Source organism: Scomber scombrus, chromosome 24 (genome assembly GCF_963691925.1).
Source record: "Scomber scombrus chromosome 24, fScoSco1.1, whole genome shotgun sequence".
In the NCBI taxonomy this organism is placed as follows: domain Eukaryota; kingdom Metazoa; phylum Chordata; class Actinopteri; order Scombriformes; family Scombridae; genus Scomber; species Scomber scombrus.
Window position 1 is genome coordinate 7,336,093 of NC_084993.1, and position 19,894 is coordinate 7,355,986.

At 39.8% G+C, this 19,894-nt stretch overlaps 2 protein-coding genes across 5 annotated transcripts in view; both read right to left on the reverse strand.

Moving 5' to 3' along the window:
• Nucleotides 1-805: 805 nt before the first annotated feature.
• LOC133976566 (ribose-phosphate pyrophosphokinase 2) lies at nt 806-12,488 on the reverse strand. The gene is made up of 7 exons (XM_062414787.1): nt 12,193-12,488; nt 7,989-8,172; nt 6,076-6,174; nt 5,299-5,423; nt 4,946-5,119; nt 4,531-4,690; nt 806-2,513 (listed from the first exon to the last, which is right to left on the reverse strand). The coding sequence occupies exons 1-7, from the start codon at nt 12,312-12,314 to the stop codon at nt 2,421-2,423; spliced, it is 957 nt and encodes a 318-aa protein (XP_062270771.1). The 5' UTR covers nt 12,315-12,488; the 3' UTR covers nt 806-2,420.
• A 3,756-nt stretch (nt 12,489-16,244) lies between these two features.
• LOC133976567 (histone deacetylase 4-like) overlaps nt 16,245-19,894 on the reverse strand; it is a 56,170-nt gene continuing 52,520 nt past the window's right edge. For all 4 annotated transcript variants that reach the window (XM_062414789.1, XM_062414790.1, XM_062414788.1 and 1 more), the window contains 3 exons: nt 18,461-18,545; nt 18,060-18,204; nt 16,245-17,250 (listed from right to left, as the gene is read on the reverse strand). In XM_062414789.1, coding sequence (XP_062270773.1) covers nt 17,211-17,250; nt 18,060-18,204; nt 18,461-18,545 — 270 coding nt within the window. In that variant the 3' untranslated portion in view covers nt 16,245-17,210. The remainder of the gene's footprint in view (nt 17,251-18,059; nt 18,205-18,460; nt 18,546-19,894) is intronic.

The following is a 19,894-nucleotide window of genomic DNA, read 5'->3' on the forward strand; positions in this document are numbered from 1 at the left end:
TTTTGAAGTATAATAATATTTGATGTGAAGAGCAAGACCCCTTAAGCACGGTGTTGGGCAGCTGACCCTGGCATTTGACCTCCTTTCTCAGATGAGTCACATGTCAGCTTCTCTGCAGTGACAAATTAAGTATCTTTTTAAACCATTAAAATTCATCAAGTAAAAAGTTTAGGGCTCTCTCCTTCTCTTAAAACCATGTTTTGTTTACATTTGCTTCTGTTGGATGTTTAAACTTCACTGTGCAGAATGACACTAAAAGGTTTTACATTCATTTGTTGAAGGTGGAAAGTTCCTGTGCTCACCTTAAATCTGAGTAAAAGGTGCGCAGTTCTGAGCGTGATTTCTGACATCACTAGTAGTTAAGTTTAGTAGCCATTCATGGTCCAGTATGCAACTTACAGAAATCTGATGTGGAAGATGAGGCATCAAACACTGAGAATGCACTTTATGTGTATTTTCTTGGCTCAAAACATGGATGGAGTTTTTAAATTTTAGCATTTAGTGTTTCAAGTAGCTTACTTTTCAGGTTTGACAAAGAAAAAAAAAACTTGGCACAAGGACAACTTACTGGAAATTCCCCAAAGCTTCCAAACGCAGGTTGGAGGGTTGTTTTTAAAAAAAAAAAAAAACAATTTCTTCTTAACCTCCAGTTCAAAACGACAACTATGTGTTATATAAGGGCTTCAACAGCCATTTAAAAAGGAGTTAAACTGTACAATTTTAAATATATTTCTATTCCACACACACACACACACACACAAGTGAAGTGGAGATCAAAGGCAAGCAGGACAGTGTATCTGTAAGCCATTGTCAAAGCTTTATTGTCAAATAAACAGCTGAAAGTGTTACATATTAAAACAAAATTTAATCACGCTTTTCCACCATCTTTTTTTAAATCAACCTTGAGGCAAACAGTGAAGCCTGCCTTATTCAAACAAAGTGACCCATTTACAGCTGTGACAATTAATCCCCCCCTTTTTTTTTTTCTTTCTTTTTTTTTCATGATTTCGCCTAAAATCATGATGAACATCTTTAACACTATAACCAAGCTTTGGGCTCAATTAGTTTTCGTGACCTTTTGAACAGCAGGTAAAGCACCCACTACACCTCGTAATAGACACTTTGAATCAATGACAGACCAGTCCCAGAGTGCGGAAAGTTGTCAGTAAATGTCGATTTTTTTTTCTTAAGCACAACTAAGAGTGTTGGAGGGGGTTGTCATTACAAACACAGCAGCTTATTATTGGAGGAAATGACATCGCAGTTGTAAGACGCATCAGTACATTTGTCAGGTGAGTGACTCAGAGTGTTCAGTCTAATCTCTCTTAGCCTCCTATTTATGTCAGTGGGCACAATCCGACTTGTGGTGCAACTTTTAAACTACTGTGGGGCCTGATGATAGCACAAAGCAGAAACTATTATTACAATCAATATAGAATTAGCTAAAAAGGGGTTAGACTAGAACTATATTATTTTAATACTTTTAGCAGCTGTTAAAGCAAACATTTTGAAGCGCGGGGGGGGGGGGGGGGGTGCAGCTGTTCACATTTAAAAAAAAAAAAAAAAAAAAAAAAGGCAAACTATGCAGGATTTTCCTAAAAAACAAAAAACAGTCCCTCTCAATCATGTGTTTTGATCCACTGTGTGTGTGTGTATATTTCTCTCTGCCTGTATTTTAGTATAATTTTGCTGTGGGTCTGTGTTTGACCGATGGTCAGGTTGGGCGCCACACACACACCAAATTTGGCAATGAAGCACCTACCCACAGGGTTGTGTAGAGGTGTGAGCGTGTTTGTGTAACCACAGTGAACCAGTCAGAAAATAACTTGATTCTATTTATCTGATTGACTACGCTGCTCCCTCTCTTCATTCACTCCTCCAGCTTGCTCTGGTGTCATTGAGCCAGGAATGAGGGGCCAAATTTGAATGTTGTCTATACAAATCCTGCATAGTGTGCCTTGAACTTCTGTATTTCTCTGTGAAGCAGAAGTAGCCAAAATATTTCAAATCACATGACATCGTGGAATGCCTCATTTAAAGTGAAGTCGATTTGAGGTACAAATAATACATTATGTTACATAATGGACCCTTTGGTTAAAGTGAAGGCCAGGCCTCTGGGGTTCAAGGTTGGCAAAACTGCAACTAAAACAAGAGAAAAAACTGAACCGGAAAAAAAAGAGAGAGATACTCATAAATACAAACTTGGTCTTCAGCGAAGGAAGTGATATTTCGCTCTGTCTCCTGGGTGAAAATGTCAAAGACGATGTGTGGGCAATGACCTTTAAAAAGTCACATGTTTTCTGGCCAAAAAACCATCTGGTCCTTTTCAGCCTTTCTGGAGGTGGATATGTGGTCAAAAGAGGCAGCTGAGGGGGGCCTGACAGAGAGAGGGGTTAGAGGGCCACCCCCTCTTATTTATTTTACAACGGTACGTGACTGAAGAGGTAGGACACTGACTCGCCATTGTGGGTTCTCCTGATTGCTTCTGCTAGAATCATCGAGATGTCGATTACCTGGTGGGAAAAAACAAGTCCAACATGTGAGAAGGTTGAGAGGGAAAGGAAGTGCGACCTTCTGCAGCAGAAACACTGAAGATCCAATGTGACCAATGAACAAAAAGTGAAGCTGGCTGTACTGTCGTTTCTACCACGTACACATGAGAAGATAAACCACTTGATGTCACTATTGTTTTCACGTCTACATTTTGCTTAGTTGCGTATACAGTTGTGGTCAAAGCTTACATAAACTTTTGAAGAACATGACATGGCAGGAACACATACATGCATTTTGGCTTGGAGTTATTAAATGTGACCAAATTTGCACAGTCAAAAACACACATACAGTGATGCTAATACTTTCTGTAAAACACCACTTCCACTAGCAGCAAAACAGTCCCAGAGTGTACTACTACTATTACCACCACCACTCTTGACAGTAGGTATGATGTTCTTGGGATTAAAAGCCTGTATATTTCTGATCATTGTGGCTACATTTTTGTTTCATCTGACAACAGGCTTTTTCTTATTTCATGTGATCAGCAACAAACTTCAGCCGAGCCTTAAGGTGCTGCTTGTGGAACAATGGCTTCCTTTTTGCACTGCAGCCTCTCAGATCATAGCAATGTGAATCATGCTCGACTCTGCACACTGACAATGTGTCCCAACAGCTTTGAATTCACTGCACACCTTTCTGGTGTTTCTTGGTTGACTCTTGAACATCCTGACCATTTTTTCTCTAAACAGCAGGTGATAGCTTGTGTTTTTTCCCTGATTGTGTCAGTGACACAGCTGTTCCATGCACTTTATACTCAAACAATTGATTTTGGGTGGGTTGATCTGTAGCTGCTGTGAAATGGCTCCAAGTGACTTTCCTGTCTTGCTCAAGTCAATTACCCACCTCACCCTGTTTCAGCAAGTGTAGTGTGAGCAGCACATCAGCAGAGCAGTAGCAGCAGCGAGTGTGCCGTCTGTGTGTCTGCACTGGAGGCGTTCAGCTTGCAGCTACGCCCATGAGACGTAGGCCTGCACGGAGCTCTGCAGACAGCTGCACAGATTAAAATGAGTGTGTGTGATGTGTGCATGAAAAATGCGTCTGACACGTTTGCTGTCACAGAGCAGTGCTGTCAGAGTGTCACATCGTATGTGTTTGTGGCTGAGTGTAATGAGTGAATCAAATGAGCCTTATTCAAATGGGCTCAGGGAAATTACCAATTGTAGTCAAACATAACCACTCACAGGAAGCGGAAGGGTCATAAAGGAAATTTGATTGACACACTATAATTTCCAGAAGACCCATCATAAATATATAAAAGGAAACAAAATGCACGAATGAGTTGTAGAAATCATTGGAAACTCAAAACTGCCTGACATACATATTATGACATACATATTCTTTACAAGTGTATGTAAACCTTTGACCATAACTGTACAGCAGGCTTGAGAATATAACTGATTATACAAGACAAACTACAAATATACACGTGTGTACTTAAGATGTTTGATTTTGGATCACGTTATTGCACACAGAAGACTAAAGTTGTGACAATGTGTACTCTGTACAAGTTGATATGTAATTTATGTGCCTGAGGTTAAACTAAGCAAACACACAGCTTCATTATAGTACATTTCTAAGTATCTGAGATAGAACTGGAATTAAAGAATTAACAGAAAATTCATCAGCAACTATTTTAGTCATTTTGTTTATTGTTTTTTTTTCTTTTTTTCTTCATTTAGTGAGGATTTGTACTTTTCTGTGTCATACATGATATTTGGACTTAGGACCGTGGACAAAATAAATCATTTGAAGACGTTACAATGGGCTATTAGAAAATCATATCTCTATTATCTGACATTTTTTAGACAAACGATGAATCAATATATCAAGAAAACAGCCAGCAGATTAATCGATAATGAAAATAATCATTAGCTAAGTGCCTAATTTGTGGTAAAAGAGAACACAACGTATGAAAGCTAATGCTACACAGTCATGGTCAGAATCTTAGTATGTGTATGTGTGTGTGTTGATGTGTACCTGTATTTTCGGACACGCCTTCATTTTCTCTTCCTGTGGGATGGTGTTGGTTACCACCACAGCCTCGAACGGGGCGCTGTTGATACGAGAGATGGCTGGACCGGAGAAAATGCCGTGTGTGAGGATGGCGTACACTTTTACCGCTCCGGCGTCAATCAGCCTGCAGGACAAGTAAAGAAAGGACAGGTTTAATTAAAAACAAGTCTTGAGGTTTTCATGCTGAGGAGATTTGTTTAATGGATCAAAGGTGTTACACAAACTTCTTTTGCAACACTTTACTTGATAAAAGGCACCATATCAGTTTAAAGTCAATAACCTGGAGTCACCACATCCTTGAGCAGAAAGTTTGTTCGCCCCACTTTCGAGACTAACATAATGACTGAGACTAAATAAATGTGAATATTATGATACTGACTTGTCGGCAGCGTAGCAGATGGTGCCGCAGGTGTCGGCCATGTCGTCCACCAGGATGGCCACGCGGTCCTTGACGTCACCGACCAGCACCATGCGGTCCACTTCGTTAGCCTTCTTCCTCTCTTTGTGGATGAGAGCGAAGTCCACGTTCAGACGGTCTGCGATGGACGTCACGCTGGACAGAGAAGAGGACACATTAGAGCCCACAATATGCAGTCATGGTTTGACCTTAAAAACTGGAACTTGCCTTCAAAATGGTCGAGACTGCAAAAGCAGGCAGATTTAAATCAAGTTATTTGGATTTCAGTATGCAAGTATGTGACGGCCTTTGACTCAGAGTCTCTGCTATCTTACCGTTTTGCTCCGCCGGCATCTGGAGACACGATGATGCCGTTTTTCCACTCAGGAATATTTTCTCTAATCCACTGAAGAACAGCAGGCTCTGCATACAGGTTGTCTACGGCGATGTCGAAGAATCCCTTTAAAAATAGCAAAGATCCTTGTTTTATTCACAGAAAACAACACATAGATCAGCCGAATACCATACAACTACAACACAGTCAGCTTTAGTGAAATTATGACTAAGGCTTTGACTAAATAAAATGACTCACTCATAGCACACAATAACTGCTGGGTACAGAGCTGTAACACACGATTAAGCAATTGGAAGGTTAATCAGTACCTGTCTTGATAACCAAATAATGATTTTTAGTCATTTTTAAGCAAAAATACCCCAAGATTGCTGGTTACAGCTTGTTAAATGTGACGATTTGAAGCTCTTCTGAGTTATACATGAAAGTAAACTGAACATCTTTGGATTGTGGACTGTTGATCAGGCAAAACTAAACTTTTTATAGAGAAAACAACAAATGTTAATTGAAAAAAATAATCATACATTTAGCAGAACGGCTTAAGGCCCGAGGATATACATATATTAAGTTGATTGTTATGTTGAACATAAACTACTGCTGTGTGGGTTCAGCTTATTTCTTCTTGTCAGAAATGTGTCCACCTCGCACTTTATACGTCTTCATGTATGTAGAACATCTGCTAACATGAACACTGATTGCTTTGCATGAAACAGAAAAGTGACAGTAACTGAACTCGATTCTTGTCAAAATCTTCACTAACCTGGATTTGTGAGGCGTGGAGGTCCATGGTGATGATGTGGTCGGCACCGGCCACGGACAACATATTTGCTACCAGCTTGGCAGAAATCGGCGCTCGGCTCTGGGACAAGCATCAAGACATAGTCGCTTGAGGTGAGTGAGTAAAAAAAAATAATTAAACCACTACAAAGTTGTTTTATTCTTTTTATGAAGTGTTGGAAACCCGCACTTGTCAAAATCATTTAATGCAAACTTTCCTCTTGGGGATTATTTGAACTCTCAGCCACTTTAGATCTTCTGTGTTTGACATTTTATTGCAGCCTGATAGCAAGAAGTGACTATTATTTCTAAAAGAATCATGAAGTTACTAAAACATCCTGTTCCTGTCACCTAACAGTCGGCTCAAATTAAACAAATGCTTCCCACATCAACACGTTTGGATGGATGCGTTTGTTGCGAGTGCTGATTTTCACTCTCAAGATGCAGCCTGTTGCTGTTGTTGGAGACACAGAATGACGAATACGATCAAGGACCTTTTACCTGCAACCTTTTCATTCTAGCCTGTCACTCAAAAGAAACCAAACAAGCCCTGCTGCTGCCGCTACAGGCTTGTTCTGTAAAGTGTGTGTACGTCAGAAAAGCAGAGCCAGCGTGTAGATGCAGCGGACTGCAGGACGTGTTGACAAAACACTCGTCTGCCTGGGAATGATGGCATGCAGAGAATGACAGGTTTGTAGATGCTTTCTGTAAGACGACGATGAGAAACTCAGCAGCTTTGTATTAAGTTCCAGTGTCAAAGCTGTACACTGTGTGAACAAAACAAGTGTTACATTTCACATTTTGTTTAGTCTTCTTCACACTGTGATTGAAAAGTCAGGTTTGGAAAAGGAAAATCTTTTATGAGCACCGATTGGGATTACATAAAGTTCAAATTCGATGGGATTTCAATAAAAAAAACAAATGAAGACATTTTGTTCATTTTAATGCAAATTGAAATTAAATTTATGCTGAAGGATATCCTGCAGGAGGCTTGCAAGGTGAAATCTTTATCAGCCTTTAACTAAAAGTGTTTGCAGAGCTTTGACCTTCATGGGAGTAAAATGAGATATTGCTGTGGAACGTATTGAACGACTGGAGCTTAAGAAAAGAGGAGAAACAGGAGAGGAGAACAGGCAGTAACAGGTCCAAAACTGTGCTTCTCTTGTTGCTTCATGTGGACTTGATGTGCTGCTGTAGTTACATTAACAACTGAGGCCAACATGAGATAATGATTTACAAGATAAGCAGGTGAACCAGTTTATCGGCCCTACTGAAATGCCTCATGTGTCAATTCCAGATTTTTCCGAGAGCAGCGAACGGCTCACGTAAACACTTCAAAAAAACCCACTTCATCTTCACGGCTGCTTTTAAACCTGCTGTGCTGCTGGTTCTGCAGTCATGTGAGGTTTCTCATTAATACGTCTTCGCAAAGTCAGTTAACGTGTCGACCTGCAGCGCTAGAGAGGGGAAATAATGACGCTCAGCATTTATTACAAGGTCCAGTGACTTGTTCCGCCATGTTTATGAGTTCTCGCAAGTTCTCGTCAGGTGGAGGCACAACAGGAAGCGACAAAACAAGTATCAGCATGCAGACGTGTGCAGGCATTACAGCACAGAATCTGTTAGACAGTACATAGTAGAATCAAGGCAGTATTTCAGAGTAACTTCTGAGATAATACTCTGGCTACCAAAATGCATCAATGTTATCATGACTTTCTTCAAAGTTTGAGTAGGTGTCATCAGATTTGGTCATAGGGTGTCTTCTAGTTAAAGCAGCTCTATAAATAAGCTTTGCAAAAGTTATAAAGGATGTGAAACAAAAAGTTACAGTAACCCGGTGTGCAGTTTAGAGTAGTTAAATACACTATTGTACTGTGTGTGTGTGTGTGTGTCTACCTTATCCTTCTTGTCCTGCCGGGCGTAGGGGAAGCAGGGGATGACAGCGGTGACGCGGGATGAGGAGGCAATTTTACAGGCGTTGATCATGATGAGCAGCTCCATGAGGTTGTCGTTGATTTCGCCGCAGCCGCTCTGGATGATGTACACATCCTCGCCACGCACGCTTTCCCCGATTTCAACACTGTCCGAGGGAAAAGAAAAAAAAAAAAAAATACAGGAGTTATTATAGGAATATGACAGACTTGGGGTTAAATTTAATACTCAAAAGTAATTTGACATCTTGATTAACAATTTATGAGAAATTGTTGACCATCCCTGCATCCATACACTGCAGTATCTACATTGTGCAAATTATTCTTTTTACATTATAATCCCACACAGTCAATTATTAAACTCCCACATTACATTCATGAGCAGTGAGTGTTCGCCCACTCAGCCTCGACCGAGACTAAACCTGTACGATTCAGGTTTGTCAGAGCGGCCGCGAATGTTATGAAACGAGTTGAGGCCTAGTCCCTCCACTCGCTCATCGCTCATCTCAAGACTCTCGAGGTAAAAACTACGCTGCCAGGCACGCACCGTCGACCCGCCGGAGATGCAGAGAGCCGAAAGCATGCAGCGTGTGCGTGTGAAACATTCCTCGGTGGGACATCATGACCAACGCCGCTGGCCTCGGCCATGTGATCTCACTGAACATGTACAGTTTTTAAGGGTGAGAGTCAAGTGAGAGGCCAGCACAGACAGTCACGGGGCTTAGCTTTTTTTCTGCAAATTTTATCTTTATGAGAGGCGAGCAGTTCAAAATCATTCACAATCGTTCTATAAATAAATGCTGCAGCTCACATTGTTCAAACTTGTAGTGCAGTGTGCCAGTAAAACTGTGACCAGATGAAAAGATTCACAACTATGTAGAGTTGCAACAATGAATATTTTCATGCTAAATTCTTTGTTTTGTTGAAGAAATGCCCCACAAAAAAAGAAGAGAAATATGTCCCCAGAGTCAAGGATGACATCTTCAAAAGTGCAGATGAACAAATCACATTTTCTTGAGTGATTTCAATAGAATTAACAAACATTTTTGTAACTTTATTTTAATGGAAAATTCAATTGTATGTTAAATAATAATCTGTCCCATCTTGAGCATACCCAGGATGGCTTGGGTGGAGTCTGTTTTCAAGCTGCTGTCTGAGGCGTGCCTGTTGGTAGTTGTGATGATGGTGTGGGACTTGTTGCCGTTAAATAAAACAAGAAAATTAATGTTTAAACAAGCTAAAAACTGAAGTAGACGAGCTGTAACGTTAACGGTCGGCGCTGAGTCTCTGCTGCAGTTCATATTTAGTATCAGCACACGTGTGTGAGTGTGGCTGTGATGTTACCGTCTGTGCTAATGAGTACACAATGTGAAATAACACCAGTACAGAATCAGATATATGAGACTGATCGGCCTGTCGCTGATCATGGTCAATCAGCTGATAACTGGGCGATTGATCGGTGCATCTCTATTCCAAGTTGTGTGTCCAACCAGCAGTTCAAGACAAGGAAATGCAACAAATCCTCACATTTGAGAAGCTGGAACCAACAAATATTTTGCACTTATGCTTAGAATAATTTAATTAATCAATTAATTGTTTCAGCTCTATTTACAACTATAAGACTGGCCATCTTTTAGTACCAATATTATACTTTTTACACAAGAACTGTCTGAATGAATTGTCTAAAACTGACTAAATTAAGATTTAAATTGGGAATTCTCAGTTAAAACAACAAGTAAACAAACTGGATTCTGAGCAGATATTTGATGCCAGCTTTCGTTTCTTTCACAGATTCTATTTCTCTGTGTCTCAAACACATTTTGGTACATCAAAAAAGTGTGTTTTGCGGTTCAATACTAAGCCAACATCAGTCTTATCAACACAGACAGCATTAGATACTGTTTATAGCTCAGTAACCACAAATACTTCTTCTACACATTCCCTGATAAGCTTCACAAGTCTACAAGAAGTTTTATTTGAAAAAAACAGCAGGTTTCACCATTCTCTGACATTTTATAAGCCAAACAAATCGATGAATTGATAATGAAATTAATCGTTAGTTGTAGAACGAGTGCAAACTGTTCACGCGTTCAGGATGGACAGCCACCATCACCTTAAGCAAAACATTTCTTGCCACAGATGGTGAAAAAAAGTGGCTTTTTTTGTACATTTTGCATCCATTTGGATCTCTGCCCTATACGGAGCGATTATGTTTTGACACCAAGCAAGCCGGTGTCAATTTAATCTTAATTTTGGGAAAAAAGGCATGACATTTTACTCCCTGAGATTCACTCCCATTGCATTCCCATTCCTTGACCTGTGCAAGTAAACTGGCAAAACTTGGGTGCAAGAGCTGTGAGAAGATCTGCTATTAGTGTGTTGTTCTCACTTCACTGAGCATGAGAAAATAATCTTTGTTTTGCACTTTCTGTCGTCCAAACAGCTGAGTTCCCAAGAGAGAAACCTCAGCATAGATAATCAGAGTTTTCCCTGGATTTTTATAGTTGTGGGGTAGAAACATTACCGGCAGAGAGGGTCTTATAAAAGGGATAAAGGGGTCAAGAAACATTTACGAGGCCTGACTTTGTTGTTATTCTGTGAAAGGGAAAGATTACAAACCAACATATGCAGTTCAGTGACAGCGGGATGCTTTTATCCAGAGTGCATTACTGTGCAGTGAGTGACCCCAGCAGCAATGAAATCCAACTCTGACAATGTTAATGCAATACTGAGCCACATGCTCACAAAAAAACACATTAATTTAGTGCATCAGTAGAGAATTAAAATGCACTTAGATGAATTGGTTTAATGGATGAATGATCAGAGGAAACCAAAAATGCATTGAGATATATGCTGAATTTTAAGGTCCCGGTGCAAAAACAAGTTCAGGTCAAGCAAAGAGGCCATCATGGAGCCAACAGGTCAGCATGCAGGAGGGTTCAAACAGGGTACAACTACCTCTGTTCAAAGCCAGGCAGTAACAGAGGCAGTAAAAGCAATAAAAAGTTCTTTGGGATGCTAATATTAAACGAGGCTTTACTGCAAGCGTGAAGACAATGATTCAACTAGTGGTGGCTGCTTTTGGGGAATTAGCACAAATTAAATGCATGTGAGGAGAGTTAACTAACTTTCCCTGGTCAAACAAGCAGTATTGAGAGCTACTTTATTCTTATTTCAACTGCTGCAAGTAATCCAGTCAGTTTCAGAGACAGTGTTTTGGCATTTATCTATCAAACCCTGTCACTGTCAGATGCGTAACCACAGACAACCACACGTCATGTTTGCCCGGCTAACGTGAATCCCTGCTTCAACGACGGCACATTAGCCGACATCCATTATCGGATACACTCATTACGCGTTAATTGTTAAACTTTTTGGGGGAAATTGGACTATAATAATACACGTACCACCGTGTTTGATAATGTGTACCAACTGCTATAAGTAATTTGCTACAATATCCACAGAATTTAGTGACTTTGCTAAGGCAGTAACATCCAAGCTAGCTAAACGCATTAAAAAGGTGTTACGACAAATTTGGCATACATGTAACAATCAGTTCCCACGACTAAAATGAGCAGCTTTCTAGCTCAAGGTAAACATTTTAACGGGCCAAAAATCAAAATGAGACAATTTTTCTTAAAGAAGGGTTATTCCAAATAGTTTAGACTAAAGTTGACTTAATTTGGGGGATCATTTTTACGACGCGTAAACATTTTGGCCTGACACCTTCATAATCACCACTACGTTACGCGAGAAACAGACGTGGCTAGCCAGCGTGATACGCAGCCAACAAAGTAGTCTGTAACATTATGTAATTCACAACTGCGCTCGTTTTGTCAGGCCTGTTTTATGTGAACGGCCACATACACACTAAGGGGACACTCATAAGTAACACTTAACCAAAATAACTCAGTAGCAACACGGTCAGAAAAGCGTTGTCCGATAAAGGACGCACAGGCGTTAGCTCGCTAGCCGTGTGTGTTTACATGTGGCTAACTAGTCACGTGTGGACATTACATGCCCGCTCAGTAGTAAACTATTGTTAGCTTCTTTGCTAAGCTTCCCACATGGGACACCAAGGCTCAACAGCTATCAATTGCAAGAAAAATGCAAAAGCGTGCAAACAGATAAAGAAGAATAAGTCACGTAAATATAATAAATCTACTCACCACGTCTCCTGGTTGCTGAATTTCTTCGTTATCACTTTCCCAAGCTCCAGTCCCAGTCGATCAGCCACTTTCTGGGACAAGTCGTGGTGAGAGCTCCCACTAAACAGCACGATGTTCGGCATGGCCGGGGAAAAAACGATGCAGTTTACTCAAGAAAAGAGGGGAAAGAAGAAAAAAGGAAGAGTGGAAAGAAATACGGCAGGGGGGTTGTGAAAATGGGGGGAAATGTGCTCGCTAATGTTGCAGCCTTGGCATTGCACTGGTGCAGCACTGGGGACCGTCGGCAGAGAGGAAATCTCACATCAGTGTTTTAATGGTAAAAGGGAAGTGCCCTCCCCTCATTGGACAGTGTAGTAGAACACTGACACATGCACACTCATTACCCTGCTCTGTTGTTTACTTAACACACATTCAGAGGTTACCACACTTTGGTCCTTATAGTATATATTATATTATATCATATTATAATATTGTACTATGTATAGGCTATATATATAATGAACGTGATCACCCGGAAGGACAACCCTCAAAACTACTTTTATTTTTTTAAAAATTATTATACAACTGTTGATTGCAGGAGAACAGATATACATTGGCTCTTTTTAAAACTAATACATCAATTCATTTATTCATTAATTCAAACAGTTTGATATATTATTGCCACAATATTTTATTCTTATGAATAAAATAATTTAACAATATAACATTAAAAAAACGTGATAAATTGGGGTCATATTCTCTTATGCTCTGTCTTTATCTCTGTGCTCTTCATTTTTATCTGCCTTGTTTGGTTTTGTTTCTTCTATAAAGCACTTTGTAACATTGTTAAGAAAAGTAGTATGTAAATAAAGTGTATTATTATAATATTAATATTATTCCTAATATTTTCTTTAATATTGCAATTTTTAAAGTATTTTTTTAAATAAATAAAAAAGCCCCATAAATCAGTTCAGTCTCTCAAATGAGGAATTTATGGTTTTCTTTTTATTCTATGACAACAAACTGAATATTTTTGAGTTTTGGACAATTTCAGACAGCTGTTTGAATATTTCAGCTTTAGTTTTGGGAAGTCACAAGTCAATAATGAAAACAAATCTTAGCTGTAGCCTCTTGAATCAAGTATATTTGACACATGCGAGAAAACATTTTCCTTCTCTTCTTGCAGTTTCATTTCACTCGAGGTCACCTGATAGCCGCTGCTTGGATTTGCACACTTGTGATATTGGGTCTTGTTATTAGATTTTCCACTCAGAGAGAAGTCAGCTGAGACTCCATACCACTCGTGTGTCCCTCAAACCAGAGACCTGCCTCCTTCACTCTGGTGACATACTTTCTACCATCATTGCTGTCATGTGCCGCACAGCTCGTTAACTGTCTCTGAGACTCAGCACAGGTCAGAAACCTGAAGAATACTGAAGAAATCTCTTAGAAAGCTTATCAGGAATTCTACTAAAACCAGCACTATTGATTATTGGGACAGTGCTAACATGGACTTTGAATAATCAAATTTCCCAAAGTGACAAATCCTAACACATCTCAACTCTGCCTCTCAGGCAGATTCTTTACAAATGATAAGAGGATTTCTGTAAACTGTGAGTGCATCTGGTTCACCCAAACGTCTCATAAAAAAAAAAAAAAATCCTTTCTATTGCTGTGGAAAATGCCTGAAATAGCAGCTGATACTTATAACTTGTTTAACCCTATGGATGTTTTTTTTTATGTGTAAAGGCAAAATGACACAACGGCAGATGCTTGTATTTTTCAGAAATATATTTTATAGATGATGTCAGAGATGAAATGTCCAAAGCGTAGGTCCCAAAGAAAGATAACATTTTTCATCAATAGAGACAAACAACAAACAAAAAATAACTTTTTTTCCCCATTTACATGTAAACCAAGATTTGCTCTTGAGCCACAGTGGTTATATATAGAACTGGCCGAGGTGGTGGGTATGACAATCAAACGGCGATGCCCTTTTTTTTCTCCAAACCTTCTTCTCAACCAATATCTGTTGTTTCTCTACCGCGACAGCGCCTGTTTAAAAATCTTTGAAAGAGGAACATTCTTTGGGAGAGTCTTTTATGGTGTGAATGTAGCAGAGGTTTGGCAGAGCACGTTTCTCTCAAACACAGTCCATACATGTCATAAGTGCTGAATCATGTTAAAATCACCTATTGAAAACGATATTCAATAAGAACAATATCAAATTTGTCTCAGCTGACTCATTTGGACAAAGTCTTGAATTGTTTGCACACCAGAGAGGAAGAAAACCGCCCCCCCCTGGCGCTCTCGAGTCACCCACAGGGGGAGGTTTTGTCTTTTTAAGCCCTCCAGTGTTCTTCTTCTATTGTGCAAATACATTTTTGTTACATAGACAAGCAGGCATGCTGACTCACAAACCATGCAAAGAGTTAAAGTTGGCGCGAGCAGACAAAAAAAGAAAGAGTAGTATTAAAAGTTTCTACAAAAATCCTCAAATTCATCTTTAAAAAAAGAAAAGAAAAAAAAGTTAAGCCAAATTAAACAATTAACAAGTGGAATGTTTTGTTAGACATGAAAAAATATCAACTCAACATCAAATTTTACAAGTTTATAAAATGATATCAACTCAAAGGAAACATGATAGTCGTCTTTAATCGAGTGTTTGTAACAAAGCAGACGGAGGGGGTTAAGTTAAGTTGAGTGTAATTTACTTAGTAGTGTCAGATCAGTTGAATTCGAGCAGGAAGAAAGAGGAAGGAGACACTGATGGTACGGAAGGTCAAACATGACAGTGTAACACATGCTCGGAGAGAGATTTTTAAATGACCGTCCGTGTTTCCCGTCCAAAACTTCCTGCTTCCTTAACATCCGTGTCCACCTTCTGTACTTTTCCCGCCAAGGAAAAACTCAGCTAGCTACATAAAACGGCCTCTAAACCTCTTCTTTTCTTTTTTTTTGGATGTCGTCACAGTCGAAAGGTAAGTGCATATCGCCCATGCACAAGAGGAAAAATTAGTCGATTAGGCAACAAAGTGATTTTTTTTTTCTCTGAAGAAAGTCAATTGCAGTGCCATGTAATGCTTCACTTTAGGGCAACTTGAAACAGTGCAGTCAAGTTAAATATGCTGCTTTTTAGTCCATGGAGTAATATCATACACCATACTGTTTTTCGTTCACAATATCATAGCTGTCATTAGTTAGAGTACATTTATAAATTTTTCCATATACAAATCTCCTATAAACAGTACATGTTATAAATACACAATTGATGAAAATGCAGAAAGGCCTAGAGAGCCGTAGAAACTAAGAAAGAAAGAAAGAAAGAAAGAAAGAAAGAGTCGCTCCTTATTTTTGATAAATACGAGAAGTGACAATAGTACTAAGTATGTGAATGGCAGCCCTATAACTATCCAGAAAACGGATAAAAACACAGAACAAAATCTATGGATGAAAAAAGTTAGAAAAATAATCTTATACAATAAAAAATAAAAAGTGGACACGCTTACCAAACACATTTCTGATATTGTAAATCGACAACTTGATGTGGAAAAAAATCGTACATGTAGATACAAACAGGCAATACTCGATTACTGCCTCTCAAAATATATTCAATTCAATATACATGACTAATGTTGAGCTCACACTAGTTAACCAAGGTAGTTGCCAACCGGCAAAACATGGGAGGTCAAGAAATGCTCACTTGATCTGCGAAGGATTAAATTAGTAAACATTGAACTGGGTATTAGGAGGCTTATCCAAAAGGCCCAATACAAGAAATGTTTCCAGTGAAGAGGAGTGAAAGTACTACTGTAAATGCAAACTCATGCTTTGGCTTCTCTTGCTTGGCTTTCTCTTATTTTTGATAACATTCAAAATCTTCCAAAATAAAAAACGTCTGGTCTCTCTGCTCAAATGCATGCTTTATGTGTTTTACAAAGCGATGACTTCGGTTAAAGGGAAGCTACATAAAAGGCTAAACCTTTTTGACGGTTCTCTAATTCCTTGTTTGAAGGTCTCCATGTTTGCACCTTTTTTTCTACTGAAGCTGGCAACTACCTTTACAAAGCGTTTTTCTTTTCTTTTTTTTACAGAAAAATAGATCCATCCAAAAGTAAAGTAACTCTTCAAGAGAGGCTGTGAGAGACATAAATGTTGTCTGCGTCACGTTCCAAGTAAACATGCTGAAAGATTGTTTGCTTTATTTTTCGTCTCGTTCTCGTCCCGCGAAGGACTGGAACTCTTCCCCCCCCCCCGTTTCCCTCCCTCGCTCCGCTTCTGTTGCGACGAAAAAAAAATCTTTTAACTTAAGGCAATCTTTTCCTGAACAATCCTGAAATCCAGCGGACCCTCTCACCAAGGCACTCCTCCCATTCGTCAACTTTCGGCGACAGCGAGGTGACACGTCTCATCGCGAGATCATCGAGTCTTCGTAAAAGCCTACTTTAACTTCGGCCACACCAAAGTCCACAGTGAACTTGTAAAGTATTATCTCGGTTGCTGCGATGCCCTTATTTTGTCAGGAAAATAGTCGAGAAAAGAGAAAAGAAAACTCCCGAGCTGCGTTCGACAGCCGGGAACGTCTGCTGTCCCTGGTGTCCATACTGGATGTGGTCAGAGGGTAGCCGTATAAAGCACCGTATGTTTCTGTTATCACACCTTTCTGTGATGAGACCTGATCTCGCCCCCGCTCCAAATACACTCGCCCCGCTACCGAGGTCACTTGGTTAGCCGCTGTGGGCTAACGTGGAGGTGGTGCGAAGACTGACAGAAAAAAATGAGTGTCTCTGAGCGAGCGCCGCCAAGCATCGCTTTTATGTTCAATTTTTTTTTTTCCCAATTCAGTCCTCTGTCTCCTGATTGGCTCCCTACTCTGAGGCTGAGCCCACCCCCTCTCCCTCGTTTTGGCCGAGGGGCCGCCAATCAAGGTGACTGACGTGGTGAGTGGGGTTAGGGGGGACTAAATGAAGGGATCAGTCGAGACTCTTCTCCGGAGAGGTCAAAGGTTAACAGTGTGACACCCTCACGTTTTCCCTCCGTTACAGTGGTTCCTCCTCTTCCATCGGTTCCTCCTCCGGCCTGGTGAGCAAAAAACACATCAGCACATGTAAAATCTGTGTTCTGTTTCAGTTCTGCAGCTTTGCTTCACACACAGATAACCTCCTGACCTTTATGGACTTTGGACTCAACCCACTGTTTGTAGGACAAGTACAGTCACTCAGAATCATCCCTCTCTTCTTTGACCTTTCACATATTTTTGGGGAACTAATGCATTAGGGGAACTTAATTTGGGTCTGAGAATACATTTCAGATAATATAAACAAAGTGAAATTATTTTCCCAAATCACCTTGACTTGACTTACATTTTATCTTTTTAAATATTTGACTTGTTTTTTTTATCTTATCATTTAATAAATCCATTAACAATACATTATTTGTTGCATTGTGCCTATTCAGTCAGTCATTATACTTCCTCAGTAAACAGTATCACTAATGCATGGACCTCAGGGGGGACAATGGAGAAAAAAACAACTCATTTATGCTCTCGGTTTAATAATTCATGCTTTCCATTTGGTAATTGTTGCTTTCATTTTGATAATTGCTGTGACTGACATTACAGGGGAAATGTCTTCTTTGTCGCTTTCTTCAAACCTCCAGCTGCCTGAATGTGTTTGGTGCCCTCTACAACAGGGGAACAGGCAAAATAGATAAAATGAGAGCACTAATTAAGTAATCTGTGGGCACGAATGATTAAATCAAGAGCACAAATGAGTTTCTTTTTTCCTCTGTAGCTCCTTCTGGGCTCCTTAGTCATGCTTAAGATTTTTGTAAATTCTTCAGCAGTCTGGAAAAGATCATTGTTCTGCCTTCTGTAAAAGGATCCCTACCTGTGATCCATAGTGTTGGTGTTGGCCACAGACAGAGAGGCCATAGCGCTGACGGCCTCAGCCTCCTCCGAGTCTCCTCGTTTGGCCTCCAGCAGGGAGAGACCCAGCCGCGGTGAGTAGCGATGCACTGAGCGCCAGTACTTACCTGAGGAGAAGGAGAAGAAGTGTAAAAGATAAAAGAGAAGCAAGGACACACCGAAACAGAGGTGATGAGAATCAAATACATCAACAATGAATGGTTCTACACATTTTCCATCTCTCTCCAAAACTGTGTGACCTCTTACTCATCTTTCTTAATACTTTATTGAAATGTAAGTCACCTAAAAATGTTCCTGTTTATAATAAAAATCAGAAATCAGTTTCTCTCTGTTGTGTTCTTGTGTATCTGAGGTTGAACTCACTGTGAGTCTCTAAAACTTTCTCCATGGAGCGGACAGCGTTGGGGTTGGGCCTCTGCTCGAGGACGGCCTTTGGCAGCGGATCCAGCTGCACGGGACACACATACACACCAAATATTAACACAAGCATGTAACTGGCTGCATTTCCAATATTTACCACAAGGTGCTGGCCTGAAAATGATACAGCTGGGAACAAGAAAGCACTGCGTTTAGTATTATCTTAATTTCTCCTGTTAGCTCACATCTTTACACTTTAGCAACCTGACTAAAGCCGGGCTCAGACTACAGTAGTTTTGGGCTGATTTATCCCTGATTCACCCCTCCTGACAGTGAAGGAAAAATCTGGTCTATGAACTTGGCTGGGACAGATGTTCGGTCCAGATAACTTGGTAGTGTGAGGGGTGTAAAGATTCAATCTTAAACCTCCAGAACTGCTCACAGACTCATCAGAGCCAATCCGATAATTTCAAACATGATATTTAGGATTTAAAATCTGGATGTTTCCATGGCTACTTTCCCTAGTAGTGGGGCCACAGTAGCCAATGTGAGAGAGCTGATGGTTTTGCCAAGCAACAGTAATCATTTTAGCCCTTGAGGCTAACGTTAGCTAAAATGCAATGTTAACAGATATCAAAGCTGACAATAAAATTCTCAGACAACCTGAACTGACTGAATCTCCGAAACTGTTTTTCTCATCCAGTCTCGTTCAGTCTTCAGCTTTTCTTTTTCCTCATTGCAAAACATTTTGTTTACATCTGCATTCCCGTGAGTCCACGTGAGGTGGTGCATTACCCTTCGGCATGATAATCCTAATATCCTGTAGTGTGTGAGGCACTATTATCAAATCTTGCATGTTTGAGATTAGAGAGAAGAACATCTGTGAAGTTTTTCCTTATGTGCATGAAGCAACCTGATTTCAAAATCAACTAGGATTTGAAACCCCCCGTAGTCTGAGCCCAGCTTAACCTAAAATTAATATGTAGCCATGGAGACACTGAAGTGCAATAAATCAAGGCAAGATTTCACAGTGCAGTTTGTCAGTTTCTGATTCAACTAGAGCTGCAAAAATAAGTTGATTTTTCAAATCAATTCGAATTGAATGTTGCTTTTTCTTCTCTTGACATATTAAACTGAATATCTTGAGCTCTGAAGTGCATGCTTGGTCACACTGGGCTGAAGAAAACTGTGATGAGCATCTATCAGAAATATCAAATGTAATACAGACAGAAAATGATCATTAGTTGCAGCTGCAGATTTAACAATGTAAACTTTCCTCTATTTATTCCACTCTTGCTTCTATGTTTTATGAAAAAACTAAAATCACATATCAAAAAGAAGAAAGACATTAAATTACAGCAGAAGTAATGATACATTTGCATGAGATTAATACCAATCAAGGCACATGCATTTTAACTATTTTTTTTCCTCATTACATCA

Excerpts from the sequence above, each read along its gene's own strand:
- LOC133976566 (XM_062414787.1), bottom strand. The coding sequence starts at position 12,314 with ATGCCGAACATCGTGCTGTTTAGTGGGAGCTCTCACCACGACTTGTCC. Across the intron at positions 5,120-5,298 it reads GATGCCGGCGGAGCAAAACG|CGTGACGTCCATCGCAGACC; the intron begins GTAAGATAGCAG and ends TTCTCTGTCCAG. Across the intron at positions 2,514-4,530 it reads AGGCGTGTCCGAAAATACAG|GTAATCGACATCTCGATGAT; the intron begins GTACACATCAAC and ends TTTTCCCACCAG.